This window comes from Lissotriton vulgaris, chromosome 1_1, assembly GCF_964263255.1.
Source record: "Lissotriton vulgaris chromosome 1_1, aLisVul1.2, whole genome shotgun sequence".
Lineage (NCBI taxonomy): Eukaryota > Metazoa > Chordata > Amphibia > Caudata > Salamandridae > Lissotriton > Lissotriton vulgaris.
Window position 1 is genome coordinate 1,004,366,733 of NC_141685.1, and position 16,647 is coordinate 1,004,383,379.

The 16,647-nt window shown below is 46.7% G+C and overlaps 1 protein-coding gene across 1 annotated transcript in view; it reads left to right on the forward strand.

Annotated features, from left to right (window-relative positions):
• Positions 1 to 16,647, forward strand: part of ADGRL1 (adhesion G protein-coupled receptor L1) — a 607,344-nt gene that overhangs the window by 199,144 nt on the left and 391,553 nt on the right. The window contains exon 2 of the mRNA XM_086961122.1: positions 12,204 to 12,385. Coding sequence (XP_086817248.1) covers positions 12,316 to 12,385 — 70 coding nt within the window. The 5' untranslated portion in view covers positions 12,204 to 12,315. The remainder of the gene's footprint in view (positions 1 to 12,203; positions 12,386 to 16,647) is intronic.

Sequence of the window (16,647 nt, forward strand, 5' to 3'; positions counted from 1 at the left end):
GTGGCAAGGATTCCAGCAAGGTAGATGAATGAGAGCAACTGGGATATGGTTTGGAGGTATGTATCTACTGGAAGTTGCAAGTACGTTGTTATACTTAGGTGCTAGTTTCCGTAGGAAAAGCATTTTATGTTTTGCTAAGAACATTTGGCGCCATTTGACTAATCTTCACGAAATTCAGAAAACGCGTGTTCCAGTGAATTCAGTTACTGTCTGGAAAGGTTCGGGGTGATTCATGAAGTAGGGGCAGAGAAAGAGGGGGGAGTCTCAGAATATGTTTTTCCCAAGCAATTTCCCACAGGGATTTTAGACATGACTACAGTCCAATCCGCTGAACGGAATTGCACAAAATTTGGCAGAATGCTAGATCCTGGTCCAGAAACAGTGAGTTTCATAATTTGAAGTTAATCTGTTCAGCAGCAAGGTAAAAATAAAAATATTTAGGGAAATTTAGGAAGACAGAGGGTCCGCAGATCTGACAGATCTCATGGTGAGATCTGATTGGCTGCCACCACTTCAACCAAGTGGTGGCAGCCATTTTGGGACTCAGGACTTGCCTGAGTCCCAAGAAAACCAACACTAAAACACTGGGGGGCAGGGTGGGAATACCCTGCCCCCTAGCCCTGGTGGTGGTGTCCTACAGGTATCCTGTCCTGAGGCCAAAAATATATATTTTTTTTAATTTGCCTCAAATTTGCAGAGGGTTACAAATAAAAAAAAGAAAATATGCACTGGCTTCCAGGCATGTCTTTTTTTAGGCTCCTGGGTACGCCAGTTCCCCCGGGGTGGTATTGTTTATGTTAATATGGGGAGGGGGCATTCCAAGGCTAATTTCAGCCCCAGGGACCCCACCCCTGGATCACGGTCGATATTGAGAAGGGGATGGGGGCCGCGCGACCCCCTCCCCAGGCCTATTTTGGCCCCGGGGACCCCATCCCCAGGTTCCCACCCTTACTAAAATGAGGGTGGGGCACGTGGCCCCCCTAGGGTTGATTTTAGCCCTGGGGACTCCATCCCCCAGGCCCAGCAAAAGTAAATAAGGGGTGCAGGGGCATGCATCACCCCTCCCGGGCCCATTTCAGCCTTGATGGGCCATGTTAGTAATGGGGAGGGGGGACCTGCGGTCCCCCTCTCTAGGCTGATTTCAAGCCTGGGGACCCCATCCCCCGGGATATTGCTGTTTCTCTGCCCACACTGACGTGGGCAGGGAAACCTGTGTTTGCTCTCGCTTGGGGGAAGCAATTTCAAAGCTCCCGCCAAGTGAGAGCAAATATGAAGTCTGCTCCCAGCTGGCGGGACCTTTAAAAATGCTCCCACCAACTGGGAGAGGACTTCAGATAGGTTTCTCTGCCCACAGTAATGGGGCAGAGACATTAATAATGCTCCTGCTTGCAAAGAGCAGCATTTCTAGTTGCTCCCTGTGGGTGGGAACAATACAGGCTCACGCTGGATTAGGGAATCTGGATGGAGCGTGGGGGCCTTGGGCCTCCCCCGTTGCCCCCCAAATGGGTATGGTGGGTGCCCTGGTGTTAGCTGGGTCACAGGGGATTGGATCCCTGTGGCCAAAATCAGCCCGGGGAGGGGGGCTGCATGTCCCTGTCTCCCTTATTAACCTTAGCCAGGCCATGGGGGATTGGGTCTCCGGGGTCGAAATTGGCCTGGGAGGGGGGCAGTGTGTCCTCCTCCCACATTTTAATATGGTTGGGTTCTGGGTGATGGGGTCCCTGGGGCTGAAATCATCCCGGGGAGGTGGAGCTGTCTGCCCCCCTCAAGGTAAAAAATAATCCTGGGCCCTGGGGGATGGGGTTTCCTGAGCCAAAAATGGCCCAGTGTGGGGGGGGGGGCATCTACCCTCTCCCTTAAACAATACTCTGGCCCCAGGAGATTGGTTCCCAGGGATAAAAATTGGCCCATTGAGGGGGACACGTGCCTACCCCCTCCATAAAATGTATTCAGTCTTGGGGTCCCGGTCCAAAATCAGCCTGGGGAGAAGGGTTGCATTTCCACCCCCCCTTTAGAATACGGTCAAGCCCTGGGAGACTGGGTCCCCTGAGCTGAAATTTTGGCCAAGGAGGGGGGCTGTGTGCCTCCCCCATAATTAAAATGATGGGACGAGGGGGATGGGTCCTGGGCCCAAAAGCGGCCCAGGGAGGGGGGCGCCATGCGTCTCTCCCCCTAAAAAATGTACTGGGCCCTGGCAGATGGGGACCTGGGGCCAAAAGGAGGTTGGCTGCCTTTAAGGGGTTAGCCACAGGCCTTGTGGCCAACCCCCTGCTGTGCACGGCTGAAGGCTGTGTGCAGCCTTGGGTTGGCTGCATGCAGGGGGTCCTGCTGCCAACCCCTCACTGTGTATGGCCAAAGGCCATCCACTGTGAGGATTTCGCTGTAAGTGGAGGGTTGGCTGTAGGGCCTTGCCACAGGCTAGGCCCTGCAGCCAACCCTCTGCCGCATATGGCAAAAGCCCATGCGCGGTGGCAAGTGGATTAACGTATGGTTATTAAATATTACTTTACTTTTTTTTAAACAAGAAATACTACAAAAGCCAAAGGTTACTGGGACCTTATAGTTAGAAAGTAGCATTAAAACCCCTCAGAAATTCACAAAAAAAACAAAGGTTACACGGACGTTACAGTTAGGTTTAGATTTTAAAAATATAAAACAATAGAAATCTAGCAGTTATAGTTAGTTATCTCAAGTCACTTTAACTTGTGCCCTAAGGTAACTAATTCCTCGCTCCATCACCATGCACTGCTATTTACCCCAAATATTACATCACTCATGACATCTTCTATGACATCATTGATAATATCAATGCAACATTTGCTAAAAAATTATTGATGAAAAAACTGTGAATGGCAAGGATGTGAGTTATAGTTATCTTAGGGCACAAGTTATAATTACTTGAAATACCTCCAACTATAACTGCTGCATTTCTAAAGCTTTGCATGTGTAAAATCTGTCACAGCTCCTGCCAAGTTAAAGCAAACAGCTTTGTCCTGGGGTTGGGCTCCCTGGGACATAGCTGGAGCCAGCCCTGGGGGATGGCAGTCCCTAAGGCCATATGGCTCCAGGAGTGGGGGCCGCATGATCCCCCCTCCTTTGATCAGCATGGTCTGGCCTCTGGGAGCTGTTGGTTCCCGGAGCCGTATGTGGCCCAGGAGGAGTGCCGTGCAGCCCTCCTCCTCTGTGTGTAAATGTTTATTTTGAACCAGGGAGGCAGTAGTTCCCGGGGTCAAGTGTCTGCATAGACCCCCTTCATTTTGTTTATTTAGCCCTGCAGAGGTGGTGGTCCCTGGGACTTCTAAAAGCCCTAGGAGGGGGTCCATGTGGCCCCCCAATTTTTAATGAAAAAGCCCCAATAAGGTGGTGGTCACCGGGTCTTGGGGTGGTCCGTGCGGCTCCACTATATGTTTATTTAGCCCCCAGGAGGTGGTGGTCCCCAGAGCACAAAATGACCCTTTGAGTGGGGCAAGTGCGCCCCGCTCCTTTTATATTAAGTATGTGTGGCATGCCCCCAGGGCCTGGCCCACCCAGGGGATTTATTAAAAACAGGCACAGGATAATACATTTTTTTTTTACTGCCGATTTGCAGCTCTGTCCAGTTTCTGCAGCAAAATCCTCTTTGTAAGTACTTTTTTGCCATAGTTGGGTCTCTGGGGCCCCAAGACCAGAGCTTGGGAGTCAGGGTATTCCTACCCTTCCCTGTTTTCTTTTTTTAAAACCTTTGTTCGTGGAGTCCCATGAAAGCTACCAACACTTCCTTGTTGAGTTGTTGGCAGCCAATCAGATTTTAGCACTGGGACTGTCAGCTTGTTGGAGTATCATATATATCTAAATTTGGACTTCTTTTAATATCTCAAAACCTACTGAACGGATTTACACCAATTTACAAGCAGGGCACTTTCTGAACCAACGGCTACCTTTCTGGAAAAGTTGGTGTAATTCCTCTCTGCAGTTCAAGCTGTAGTTGTGTCTAAAATCCTAATGGGAATTTGCATGATGAAAACTTTGGGACTCACCCCTTTTTCTCAGCCGCCACCGGACAGATCACCTCAAACACTTTAAAGACAGCAGCTGAAGTGAGAAATGTACTAATTTTGAAAAATTTGCAAGGATTCATCAAATGGCACCAAATTATTGGATTAACACAAAAAACACTCTTCCTATGGAAGCAACGTCCTAACTAGAACTACCTACTGATGACCGCCAGTAGGTAATATATATGTTTGCTCAATGGAGTACATTTGTGGCATAATGTGACTGCTACAAAATACCAATAAAAAAACAAATCACCTCCTTCGCAATTATACAGGCAATAAAAAAGAGCAAACAGGCTTCAGAGAGATGAAAGGGAGCATATTTGGTGCAGTCCTTCACAGTTGAGCAGGAAAGAAACAAGGTACTATATTGCTTTGTACTTGTTTGTAGGACTTAGTCGTATGGTGCTCAAGTGACAAAGCGACTGATTCTCGCGGCTGCAGGAATGGGAGGGTGAGAGCTCATTTCAGTGTGGTGGTGCCATGGTCTCCTTACGCCACATCATCACGAAAACTGTTTCCAGGCCATGGCTGTCACATGACAACCTAATGCATTGTGGGAATGTAGTTCTATACTTCCATTGAACTAATGAGTCTAACACCCTTGATACCAATGATTTCTATGTTTCAACACCTGAGACTGATTAGGGTCCCTGATGATATGGAGTCAGGAACCCCTCTTACAAAAACATGAAATGTAGCAAATACGTTTTTGGGGAACAATCAGAACAATTTTTATCAGTTCCCCAGTGAGCACATCTTTGTAATTCAAAACATGCTTTTGGGATATATATATATATGGGAACCAGTATACATTGTAATCAGTGGTGGTGTGTTTGTGTGTGCAATTATGACACACCCAAGCTGTTCAGAATGTGTCTGAAGAGGAAGAAAGAGAGTTCCAAACAGAAAAATTGTCTAAGGAGGAGGAAAAGAAACAGGAGAAAGGAAAAGGGAGAGAGAGACGGAATGGGATGGGAGAGAGAAGAAATAACATGGGATTATTAGAGGGAGAAGAATATAAATATTAGATCTGGTCAAAATTTACGTACTTTTCTTCTCAGAAAGTACGGGGAACACAAAAATTGTTGTGTGAAATTATGCACAATTCCAATCCAGCATTTTCCTCTATTTCGTAGGCCCAAATCAGTCCTTCCCTTCATTTTGGACTCAAATACGTATTTTACACTAAAATTAAGCACAAAATCGTATGTGATGCCAACAGCCACTTCCGTTGTTCCCGTGCTCTTGCAATAAGGATTTTTACCAAAATAACATTGTAAACATCTTACATACACAACAGGCCTTAAATGTGTAATTGTGGGCATTTTGGGTAACAAGGATAACACGGAATTCTGGAAAATATGCCAATTGTGCTTGCATAAACCAAATTCAATCTGTGCATAATGCAAACATTTATTGACGCGATGAACACAGAGAGACAGGCAAAGAGTGAAGCAAAAAGAACTGGAGAGAAAGAGGGGAGAAGAACAGATGCAGAGAGAAAATGAACACTTACTAACAGGTAAGAAGAGATAACAACAGAGAGAGATAGTTAATGGTGCTCAGAGAGTCAGAGAGATGATAAAGAAAAGTACAGAGCAGAGGTCTGATGCTATAGAAATAGAAGGAAGCAGAGAGCCACTTTCAGGAGGGATGGAGAGAAGAACTGCAATAGCATCAGTGGAAAGACAGAGTATAATTAAAAAGCATAGTGGAAAGTGGAGGGACAGGGCAAGGATCAGAGGAGTGGGAAAGTGTTAGGAAACAGAGAGAGAATAAAAGGAAGAGAAACTAGGGGAACAAACAGAAGGTGAGAGAGGAGTGGTGGGTGGACAGCCAAAAAACAGGAGGAAGGGGTGCAGAATCGGGCACTGAAAGGAGTCTGGAGAGAAGCGGAGAAAGAACAAGACCAGAGACCATTTAAAACCAATTCTGGCATGCTGCCCGTGCCCTCCTCCTGTCTCCTTGAAAGCAGACTCAACAACTATAGGTCTCGCTGTGACATCGCTTCGCGATTCGTCGCAGGTGCAAGACCTAAAAACTGGTTGAGGATATGGAGTGCAAATGAAAAGGGGAATGAGAGAAGAGACTAGGGAAAAAAGAAGGGAGAAGAATGCCATGCAGAGTCTCAGAGAGAGAGGGAGGCGCAATAAGGCCACGTTGAAAGGGATTAAGGAGACAAGGGAAGGTGGGACTGAAGAAGTGACAAAGAAATAGAGGTGGGCGAGTAGTTGAAAGCTCGAGTGAGGTGCGACCCTGAAGCCTGGCTCTGGGTTAGCTCGAGGTCACTTTGGACCCTAAAGCCCATAACGAGCCAAGCTTTCATGTGGTTTCTGCCAGCCAACCTCGTTCTCTCCTCATGCACCAAGACGGAAAAACAAAGCTATGACATTTTAGTCAAAAAGGGGAGACAGGCACCCGCTTGGTGTCTTATTTTCAGAAAGTGAAGCCAGACAATCTGGATTAATCAGGCTTCCTTGGTTACCCAAATTGTGTGATTTTAGGCAAATATTTTTATTTTACCGTTGCTCTCTATCTCATATGAAAGATGACCTCCGAATACCAGCTGTACAAAAACCCATTGTGTTTTATTTGATAGACTATAATGTTGCTTTATTTGATAGACTATAATGTTGCTCTATCTGTAAGAATCTAAGCCACATACGCACAGGGTTCACATAACAACCGTCTAATGGCACTGTAGCCAGGTCGGGTTGGGGGCGGGAATGGTTCTAATTTCCTATTTAAAAGCTATCACTTCGAATAAGCATTCCCCAGTGCAGTGCTATAATGTGATGTAAAATGTCAAAGCTCCCACAGTAAACAAACACACTATTTTGAATTTTAAGGAGGCTTTGTTATAGTTTGCATGGTTTTAGTTGTATGGTTTAAATGGCAAACATTTTTCAGGGCTCGGTTTATGCACTAAGAAGTAAGGCCCTCGGCTCGGCTTGCCATGTTCATTTGCTGTCCCTCCCATCTCTTCAAAGAAAGGACCTCACCGTTCATGTGTGTGTGAGGGACAGAGTGAGTGAGTGTCAGGGAGCATAGAGGGGATGAGACAGAGAGGGGGGGGGGGGAGCGACGATGCCTGGACCTGGCGGTGAGGGGGGAGGGGGGAGGGGAGAAGGAATGGGGTCTCCGCGTACAAAACACACCGCAAGGTTACGAGCGAGTGAGATGAGGGAGCCTGATGCAAAGAGAGCGCGTGATTGGATTATGGCGGAGCGAGAGCACGCGCTGGCTGCGGCCCCGACAGAGGCGCGGATGGAAATGTGGAATGATGGGCGCGCGGCGATGGACCCCGGGCCCCAGAGCCAGGGAGGCTATTAGCGATGGAAAGAGGCGAGGCGCCGCGCTGCGGAGGGAACATCCAGGCGTTATTACGGGAGCAGAGACAGATCTGCCGACGGAAGGAGCCCGCCGATTATCAGCCGCAGAGAGAGCGATGCATGTAAAACAGAGTGCATTAGACAGGCGGCAGCCACGACAGGGAGATCATTAGACAGGACGATGGATGAGCGCGGAGGGCAGGCGGGAGAGAGACAGAGAGGTGCAAATAATGAGAGATGGCTCACTCGGCGAAGGCGGGGCGGACTGACAGACGGGCCCAGCCCGCAGGCAAGGTGGAAGAGTGATAGGAAGGCCGAAGGTAGCAATAGACTAGAGGAAGAGACAGCTCACTCAGCGAACACCAGGTGAGAGCAGCACAGAGACTGCTCAGCACACTGCAGTAGAGCTGAGGTCAAGGAAAGACGGCTCACTGAGCCGGAGACAGGCGTAGACCGAGAGATGGCCTCGCATGATGGAGGAACCATACACTCAGTGGTGCCAAGGCCAGCATTAGATATTGGGAATTGAACAGGCACTAATAATAGCCAGAGAGACAGAGACGTATAAACTCATGGCCATTCGACATAGAAACACGGAGGTTGCTTACTCACCGGAAGAGGGGTATAAACACACCACAGAGGTGGCTTACTCAATGGAAGAGGGGTATAAACACATCACAGAGGCGGCTTACTCAATGGAAGAGGGGTATAAACACACCACAGAGGTGGCTTACTCAACTGAAGAGGGTATAAACACACAGAGGTGGCTTACTCAATAAAAGAGGGGTATAAACACATCACAGAGGTGGCTTACTCAATGGAAGAGGGGTATAAACACACAGAGGTGGCTTACTCAACTGAAGAGGGTATAAACACACAGAGGTGGCTTACTCAATGGAAGAGGGGTATAAACACACGGAGGTGGCTTACTCAATGGAAGAGGGGTATAAACACACAGAGGTGGCTTACTCAATGGAAGAGGGGTATAAACACACGGAGGTGGCTTACTCAATGGAAGAGGGGTATAAACACACAGAGGTGGCTTACTCAATGGAAGAGGGGTATAAACACACTACAGAGGTGGCTTACTCAATGGAAGAGGGGTATAAACACATCACAGAGGTGGCTTACTCAACTGAAGAGGGGTATAAACACACAGAGGTGGCTTACTCAATGGAAGAGGGTATAAACACACTACAGAGGTGGCTTACTCAACTGAAGAGGGGTATAAACACACAGAGGTGGCTTACTCAATGGAAGAGGGGTATAAACACATCACAGAGGTGGCTTACTCAACTGAAGAGGGGTATAAACACACAGAGGTGGCTTACTCAATGGAAGAGGGTATAAACACACAGAGGTGGCTTACTCAATGGAAGAGGGGTATAAACGCACGGAGGTGGCTTACTCAATGGAAGAGGGGTATAAACACACGGAGGTGGCTTACTCAATGGCAGAGGGGTATAAACACACTACAGAGGTGGCTTACTCAATGGAAGAGGGGTATAAACACATCACAGAGGTGGCTTACTCAACTGAAGAGGGGTATAAACACACAGAGGTGGCTTACTCAATGGAAGAGGGTATAAACACACAGAGGTGGCTTACTCAATGGAAGAGGGTATAAACACACAGAGGTGGCTTACTCAACTGAAGAGGGGTATAAACACACAGAGGTGGCTTACTCAATGGAAGAGGGGTATAAACACACTACAGAGGTGGCTTACTCAATGGAAGAGGGGTATTAACACATCACAGAGGTGGCTTACTCAACTGAAGAGGGGTATAAACACACAGAGGTGGCTTACTCAATGGAAGAGGGTATAAACACACAGAGGTGGCTTACTCAATGGAAGAGGGTATAAACACACAGAGGTGGCTTACTCAACTGAAGAGGGGTATAAACACACAGAGGTGGCTTACTCAATGGAAGAGAGTATAAACACACCACAGAGGTGGCTTACTCAATGGAAGAGGGGTATAAACACATCACAGAGGTGGCTTACTCAACTGAAGAGGGGTGTAAACACACAGAGGTGGCTTACTCAATGGAAGAGGGGTATAAACACATCACAGAGGTGGCTTACTCAACTGAAGAGGGGTATAAACCCACAGAGGTGGCTTACTCAATGGAAGAGGGTATAAACACACCACAGAGGTGGCTTACTCAATGGAAGAGGGGTATAAACACATCACAGAGGTGGCTTACTCAACTGAAGTGGGATATAAACACACAGAGGTGGCTTACTCAATGGAAGAGGGGTATAAACACATCACAGAGGTGGCTTACTCAACTGAAGAGGGGTATAAACACACAGAGGTGGCTTACCCAATGGAAGAGGGGTATAAACACATCACAGAGGTGGCTTACTCAACTGAAGAGGGGTATAAACACACAGAGGTGGCTTACTCAATGGAAGAGGGTATAAACACACCACAGAGGTGGCTTACTCAATGGAAGAGGGGTATAAACACATCACAGAGGTGGCTTACTCAACTGAAGAGGGGTATAAACACACAGAGGTGGCTTACTCAATGGAAGAGGGGTATAAACACATCACAGAGGTGGCTTACTCAACTGAAGAGGGGTATAAACACACAGAGGTGGCTTACTCAATGGAAGAGGGGTATAAACACATCACAGAGGTGGCTTACTCAACTGAAGAGGGGTATAAACACACAGAGGTGGCTTACTCAATGGAAGAGGGGTATAAACACATCACAGAGGTGGCTTACTCAACTGAAGAGGGGTATAAACACATCACAGAGGTGGCTTACTCAACTGAAGAGGGTATAAACACACCAGTGGTAGCTGGCACGTATGTGCGCCAGTGGGGTTGTGCAACCAAGTGGTGGGTGATTTGGTGCATGCAGGCAAGGCGAGTGGCAAATAATTGATAAAGTCGCTTACATTGCTGCTGCACGTCGGTTGCGCGAGCTTCAGACTCCAGGAAGTACGAATAACCAATCCTGGTGCTACTCTCACCAGCATGAGATCAGCATCAGGATTGAATGGAGCGTCCAGGCTGGACACTCCTTCTGGCCCTTTGGGCCTGTGTTTGGTCTCCATCTGAGTGGAGAGCTGGAAAGTGCGCATTCCACTTTGGAGAGTCCATCTTGCTCCTCCAATCCTCCTCTGCTGCCCATCGACAGCAGGGGAGGGCATGCCCCCACTAATCCCAGCTGCTGTGCTGCTAAACATAAACAATAGAATGGAAATGAAATAATTTCGTTGTCATTTAATTTTTCACATGTAGCGCCGCATCGAGCGGAGGGGGGGGGGGGTGATGCCCCTCTCTCTCATAAAGAAACCACAGCTGAGACACACAGAGGTGACTTACTCAATGGAAGCATGATATAGACACAGAGGTGGCTTACTCAATGGAAGCAGGGTATAGACACACAGAAGTGGCTTACTCAATGGAAGCAGGGTATAGACACCCAGAGGTGGCTTACTCAATGGAAGCAGGGTATAGACACACAGAGGTGGCTTACTCAATGGAAGCAGGGTATAGACACACAGAAGTGGCTTACTCAATGGAAGCAGGGTTCAGGCACAGAGGTGGCTTACTCAATGGAAGCAGGGTATAGACACACAGAAGTGGCTTACTCAATGGAAGCTTGTAGGCTCACAGGAGCCTTTTTAAACGTCTTGCTTTGCGTAGTCTATTGTTTTCAGTCCATAACCGTTTGTTTTATTGGTCCATTAGTTTTCTTTCCCAGTTCTCACCACGGTTCCTCTTTTTTTGCCTGTTTTAAGTGTTTGTTCACACTCCTGCTAACCCCTCAGCAATATTGGGGAATGGGTCTGTGAGCTTACGTGTAAGTCACCCAAGAAGTGTTAGATGAGTCGTTACCTCGAAACTTCCTGTTGGACATTCTTGGTAGGGCCAATCTGAGAACTGTCAAACTAGAAAAAATTAAGCATAGAGCTGAAATGGTGTTATGCATCGTCTAGTTGTACGACCTATCACCTTAGGAAGTTATGGCTGATTTGTTTTGTGTTTTTTCACCGATGTTCTCATATTATATTGTTTTATCAACAATTTGGTCGCACATCTTTCTCTTTTTGTGTTTGGTTTCACTTTTTGCTGTTGTCCGATTGGGTTACTTTCCTGCTCTTTAAAGATTGATAAATTTCCTGCTCTCATCTCAGTTAAGATTGTGCTCTCCTGTGACTGTTTTCATATCACCATGTCATCATCTTTTCTCAGTTACTGTCCTACGCCCATATGATTGAGTCAGTGCCCTGCTCCTTTGGGATTAGTTTCATGTCTAGCTGTTGTCTGATTGGGTTAATAATATCCTGATCTCGTCTTATTCATATTAGGCTTTCATCTGATTAGCTTTAGGTCTTGCTTTCGTCTGATTGGTTTCATGACTTGCACTCATCTGGTTGGTTTATTATCATGCTCCCAACTGATTGGGTTAATTTTATGCTTTAATCTGATTGGTTTAATGCCCCGCTCTCTTGGTTATCAGGTTAATATTGTGCTCTTATCTGATTGGTTGCACGTTCTGATCTTGTCCTATTAGGCCAATGTCCTGCTTTCGTCAGACTGGTTTCAAGATTCCGATCTGATTTCATTACATTCCTGCTCTCATATGACCGGTTTAATGCCTCTCTCTCATCTGAATGGGTTAATATACTGCTCTTGACTGATTGGTGTCAAGTCTTGCTGTCACCTGATTTGATGTTTTGCTCCTGTTCATTACTTGCTCTCATCTGCTTGATTTCTAATCATGCTCTCGTTTAATTGTTAATACCTGACTCTCGCTTGATTGGCGGTATCCCTAGCCTTTCCTAAATGTTTTTTTCCTTGCTTTTTTTCAGGTTCCCAGCCGGACACCCCAACTCCCCCGAGAAACCAGTGATGCCTGCCGCCCTCTTTGGTTTCCATTGCTGAGCATCCCTACAGTGAGGAAGAGCAAGCCAGAAGGGCAGCATGGCAGCCTTCGTCCATGCACTCTGGGCGCTCTGCATGGCGACAGTGTGGCTCGCTTCTGCAACACAAGGTAAGGCCCTTCCCAGAAAGTACAAACATCTTGTATTGCCACCTGACCAAACCGAGATTCAGGTTGCCAGCACACAAACCCCTAACACATTTACAGATAAAGGTTATTCGTGGCTCATGGAAATGGAGTCTCCTCCGAAATGTGATGCTTTGTGGCTTTCGCTAGTCCTCTAATGCTCCAGTAGTTGTCATCACCCTTGGTACTTATCACATTTGTTGCCTGCTGCAAAGCCCTGCTTGCTGAGCTCCTGACAGACAGATCAACAGCTGCCTCAGCCTCATGAGAGTAAGCCTAGCCTGATGAGAGTAAGGCTAGCCTCATGAAAGTACGCCTAGCCTGATGAGAGTAAGCCTAGCCTGCAGGGCCGGACTGGCCGTAGCGGGCACTGGGCGATTTCCAGGTGGGCCGCCGGGGTGGGGGCTGGTTTTGTTATAGGGAAGTTTTTGCAGCATAGCTGCAATTTCGGCTCTGTAACAAAATCAGCCGAAACCGGCCCTGGCAAACAGCTCTGCCGCACCCTCAAACCCCCAGAGTGCTGGCTGAGAACTTTGCCAGGGCCCGTTTTGGTTCCCAGTCCGGCCCTGCTAGCCTGATGGGAGTAAGCCTAGCCTGATGAGAGTAAGTCTAGCCTGATGGGAGTAAGCCTAGCCTCAAGAGAGTAAGCCTAGCCTGATGGGAGTAAGTCTAGCCTGATGGGAGTAAGCCTAGCCTGATGAGAGTAAGTCTAGCCTGATGGGAGTAAGCCTAGCCTCAAGAGAGTAAGCCTAGCCTGATGAGAGTAAGTCTAGCCTGATGGGAGTAAGCCTAGCCTGATGAGAGTAAGTCTAGCCTGATGGGAGTAAGCCTAGCCTCAAGAGAGTAAGCCTAGCCTGATGGGAGTAAGTCTAGCCTGATGGGACTAAGCCTAGCCTCAAGAGAGTAAGCCTAGCCTCTGGTGTAATCCAGCACACTTTCCCCCTGGTTTCTCTCATGCTAATATAAATCAGACATGCCAAGCCTGTTGCACTGAGCAAGGGAAGGAGCTGCAGCCTCTCTTTTAACAAGTGGACTACAAGCCTCACTCACTCTGACGAAATCATAAACAAACTCAGAGCTGGCACATTCCCACCAAAATGTTTCCTACTAGGCTACTTCGGATGTACTTTGGATATATATCACCGCGTGTGGAAAGCCTGGGTATCAGTTGATGGTCCAGGAGGCAAGGGAGTATTCGCACGTAGGATATATTTAGATGCAATTAATCTAAATAGAGCTCCTCTTCATAGCTCGTGGTTATCTTCCAGCGTTTCCATTGATTCATTCCTTCAGGGCTTTCATTCGACACACCTGCTACAAAGGTATGTAAATTATTCAAGCAGTGCCTCTGAAAACGCATCAGAAAGTTCATGACTGGGCGAGAGATGCAGTAGTTGACTGCTGTGATTTGGAAATCGGACTAGCCAGTGCAGGGGCAAAAGCAGACAAGTTATAAAGTAAACCAGACAGTGCAGTGGCAACATCAAACAAATTATAAAGAAACCTAGCCAATGCAGTGGCAAAAATAGACAAGTTATAAAGTAAGCTAGGCAGTGCAGTGGCAAAAGTAGACAAGTTATAAAGTAAGCTAGCCAGAGCAGTGGCACAAGCAGACAAACTTTAAAGTAAGCTAGGCAGTGCAGTGGCAAAAGCAGACAAGTTATAAAGTAAACCAGACAGTGCAGTGGCAACATCAAACAAATTATAAAGAAACCTAGCCAATGCAGTGGCAAAAATAGACAAGTTATAAAGTAAGCTAGCCAGTGCAGTGGCAAAAGTAGACAAGTTATAAAGTAAGCTAGCCAGAGCAGTGGCACAAGCAGACAAACTTTAAAGTAAGCTAGGCAGTGCAGTGGCAAAAGCAGACAAGTTATAAAGTAAGCTAGCCAGTGCAGTGGCAAAAGCAGACACATTATAAAGTAAGCTAGCCAGTGCAGTGGAAAAAGCCGACAAGTTATAAAGCAAACTAGCCGGTGCAGTGGCAAAATGAAGCAAATTATAAGGTAAACTAGCCAGTGCAGTGGAAAAAACAGGTACATTATAAAAGAAACTAGTCATTGCAGTGGCAAAAGCAGACACATTATAAAGTAAGCTAGCCAGTGCAGAGGCAAAATCTGACAAATTATAAAGTAAGCTAGCCAGTGCAGTGGCAAAAGCAGACACATTATAAAGTAAGCTAGCCAGTGCAGTGGCAAAAGCAGACAAATTATAAAGTAAGCTAGCCAGTGCAGTGGCAAAAGCAGACAAATTATAAAGTAAGCTAGCCAGTGCAGTGGCAAAAGCAGACACATTATAAAGTAAACTGTGAAAAGCTGACACATTGTGAAGTAACAAAGGCAGCACCAGTAGCTCGATGGTGCAGTTATGCTGATCTCAGCAATTCCACACAGGACCCAGGCCTTGGGCTCCTTCAGCAAGGAGGGAATATGTATCATTAGAAGCCCGAAGAACCGCAGCCTTTATCCCGCAAGCTTCCTCAGGCCGACTGTAACAACTGCTGATATTGAATACGCACCTCTGCAGGACTTATTAATATTTTTCCTAACAGGTGTGTGTGAATGACGATTGCTAGTTAGCAGCAACACCTGGGAGCACTTGGGATTTCTTCCTGAGAACGGCCCTTATTAATGAACATTTATAGATAATGTGTGAATTCGGCAGTGATAATTAATTCTGCTCCATAACAACACGTGTTAACAAACATCGGTTGTAAAAAGCTCAGTAACATTTCAGAAGTAGTTAGCTATGTTCTTTTGCCACACATGGTAATGAATAATTCACTAACTTGCACCGTTACTAGTTAATGCTTCTCCGGGGCGGCACTCCACTAAAGCCCATTAAGTATATTGCTCAACATTTCCCGTGCTTAATTTGAGCCGGCGGTTGCAAGTGTCTCCCACCGGCATTCATTTATGGGAACCGGGACTTATCTTTCATCATCAGACTTTCACCCAGAAAAAGAGAGAGAAAAACAGTAATGGGGGCAGAATCTAGGAAGGAAATCTCAAAAGGAGAAAGGGAAACAGTAACAAATGGAGAAAGCAGGAATGAAAAGGAACCTACAATAGTGAGATAAAGGGGCAGTGAGTGTAGGATGGTGCATTAAAGAGGATTGAGATAGAATTAGGATGTCTTGGTATTTAGCGCCCGACCTTCAGTAGGGACAGATGCAGGCTTCTGAGCAAAACTGTGGGCCCAGCACTTATTCTTGTGCAAACTATGGGGCAGATTTACAAGCCCCTTGCACCACTTTTACGTCACTTTTAACATAGGAAAAGTGACGCAAAAGTGGCGCAAGGGGCTTATAAATCTACCCCTATATACCCTCGCAGAGGTTCCTGTAACTACAATGAAAGTGTGCCTTGCTGCACTGTCAAAATGACATCACAGCACATCACTTTTTAATTTAATGGGATTTTGCTTTTTAAACCAAAAAAAGCAATGACACCTTTCAGTGGAGGTAATTGAAAAGTTTTTACTTTTACATACTACCAAGTTTTAGGTGACGGTTTGTAAAAGTGAAATATGGCCATGTGTCTGACCACTCTAAATCCGGTGGGCAGACACATGGCTGAATTTCCAATGGCTCTCACTCTGTCAGGCCATCATAGGAGTTTATAGCCGTCGGGGAAGGAGTAATCTCCGCTGTCTACATACTGAAAGGTAAATCAGGCAGGCGGGCTTTCAGGTTGGTGGAAAGGGTACTCTGTCACCACTGTATCGGAGTACCCTTTATGCCAGCATGTAGATCAGGTCCTAAGCCTTGAACTTATCTGAGTTACTCATGGGTCTCCTCACAAGTTAATTGCACATAGTTGTTAGTGCCGCTTCTAAGCATCATCAATTCGTGTACGCGGATAGCTAATGTGCGGCACTCTTAAAGTCCCACTACCTTGATTTGCAGGGGTTAATAAAGAAAAGAAGCTAGCAGCACTCCATACTGCTGGGGCTGCTTGAATGCTGGTAGTTAATGCACTGGACCCTGGCAGCTCTAGTGTAAGACCGCAGTGGAGTATGGCCTATTAGTGAATGCTTTTAAGATATTTTATATCGAAATAAAGCTTTGTTGATTGATTGATTGATTGAATATTGCAGGTTCATAGTCTATAAGAGCAGGGACCTGCTCAGCGATTCTCATGAGAGCACAGTGCGGATGATTTTCCCTAAGGAATACTTCCCTGCGGTGCTTTGGCGTGCCAGAGGTTGCTAGTTAATGCAGCAAAATCTAGTGTACATACTCCATGCCA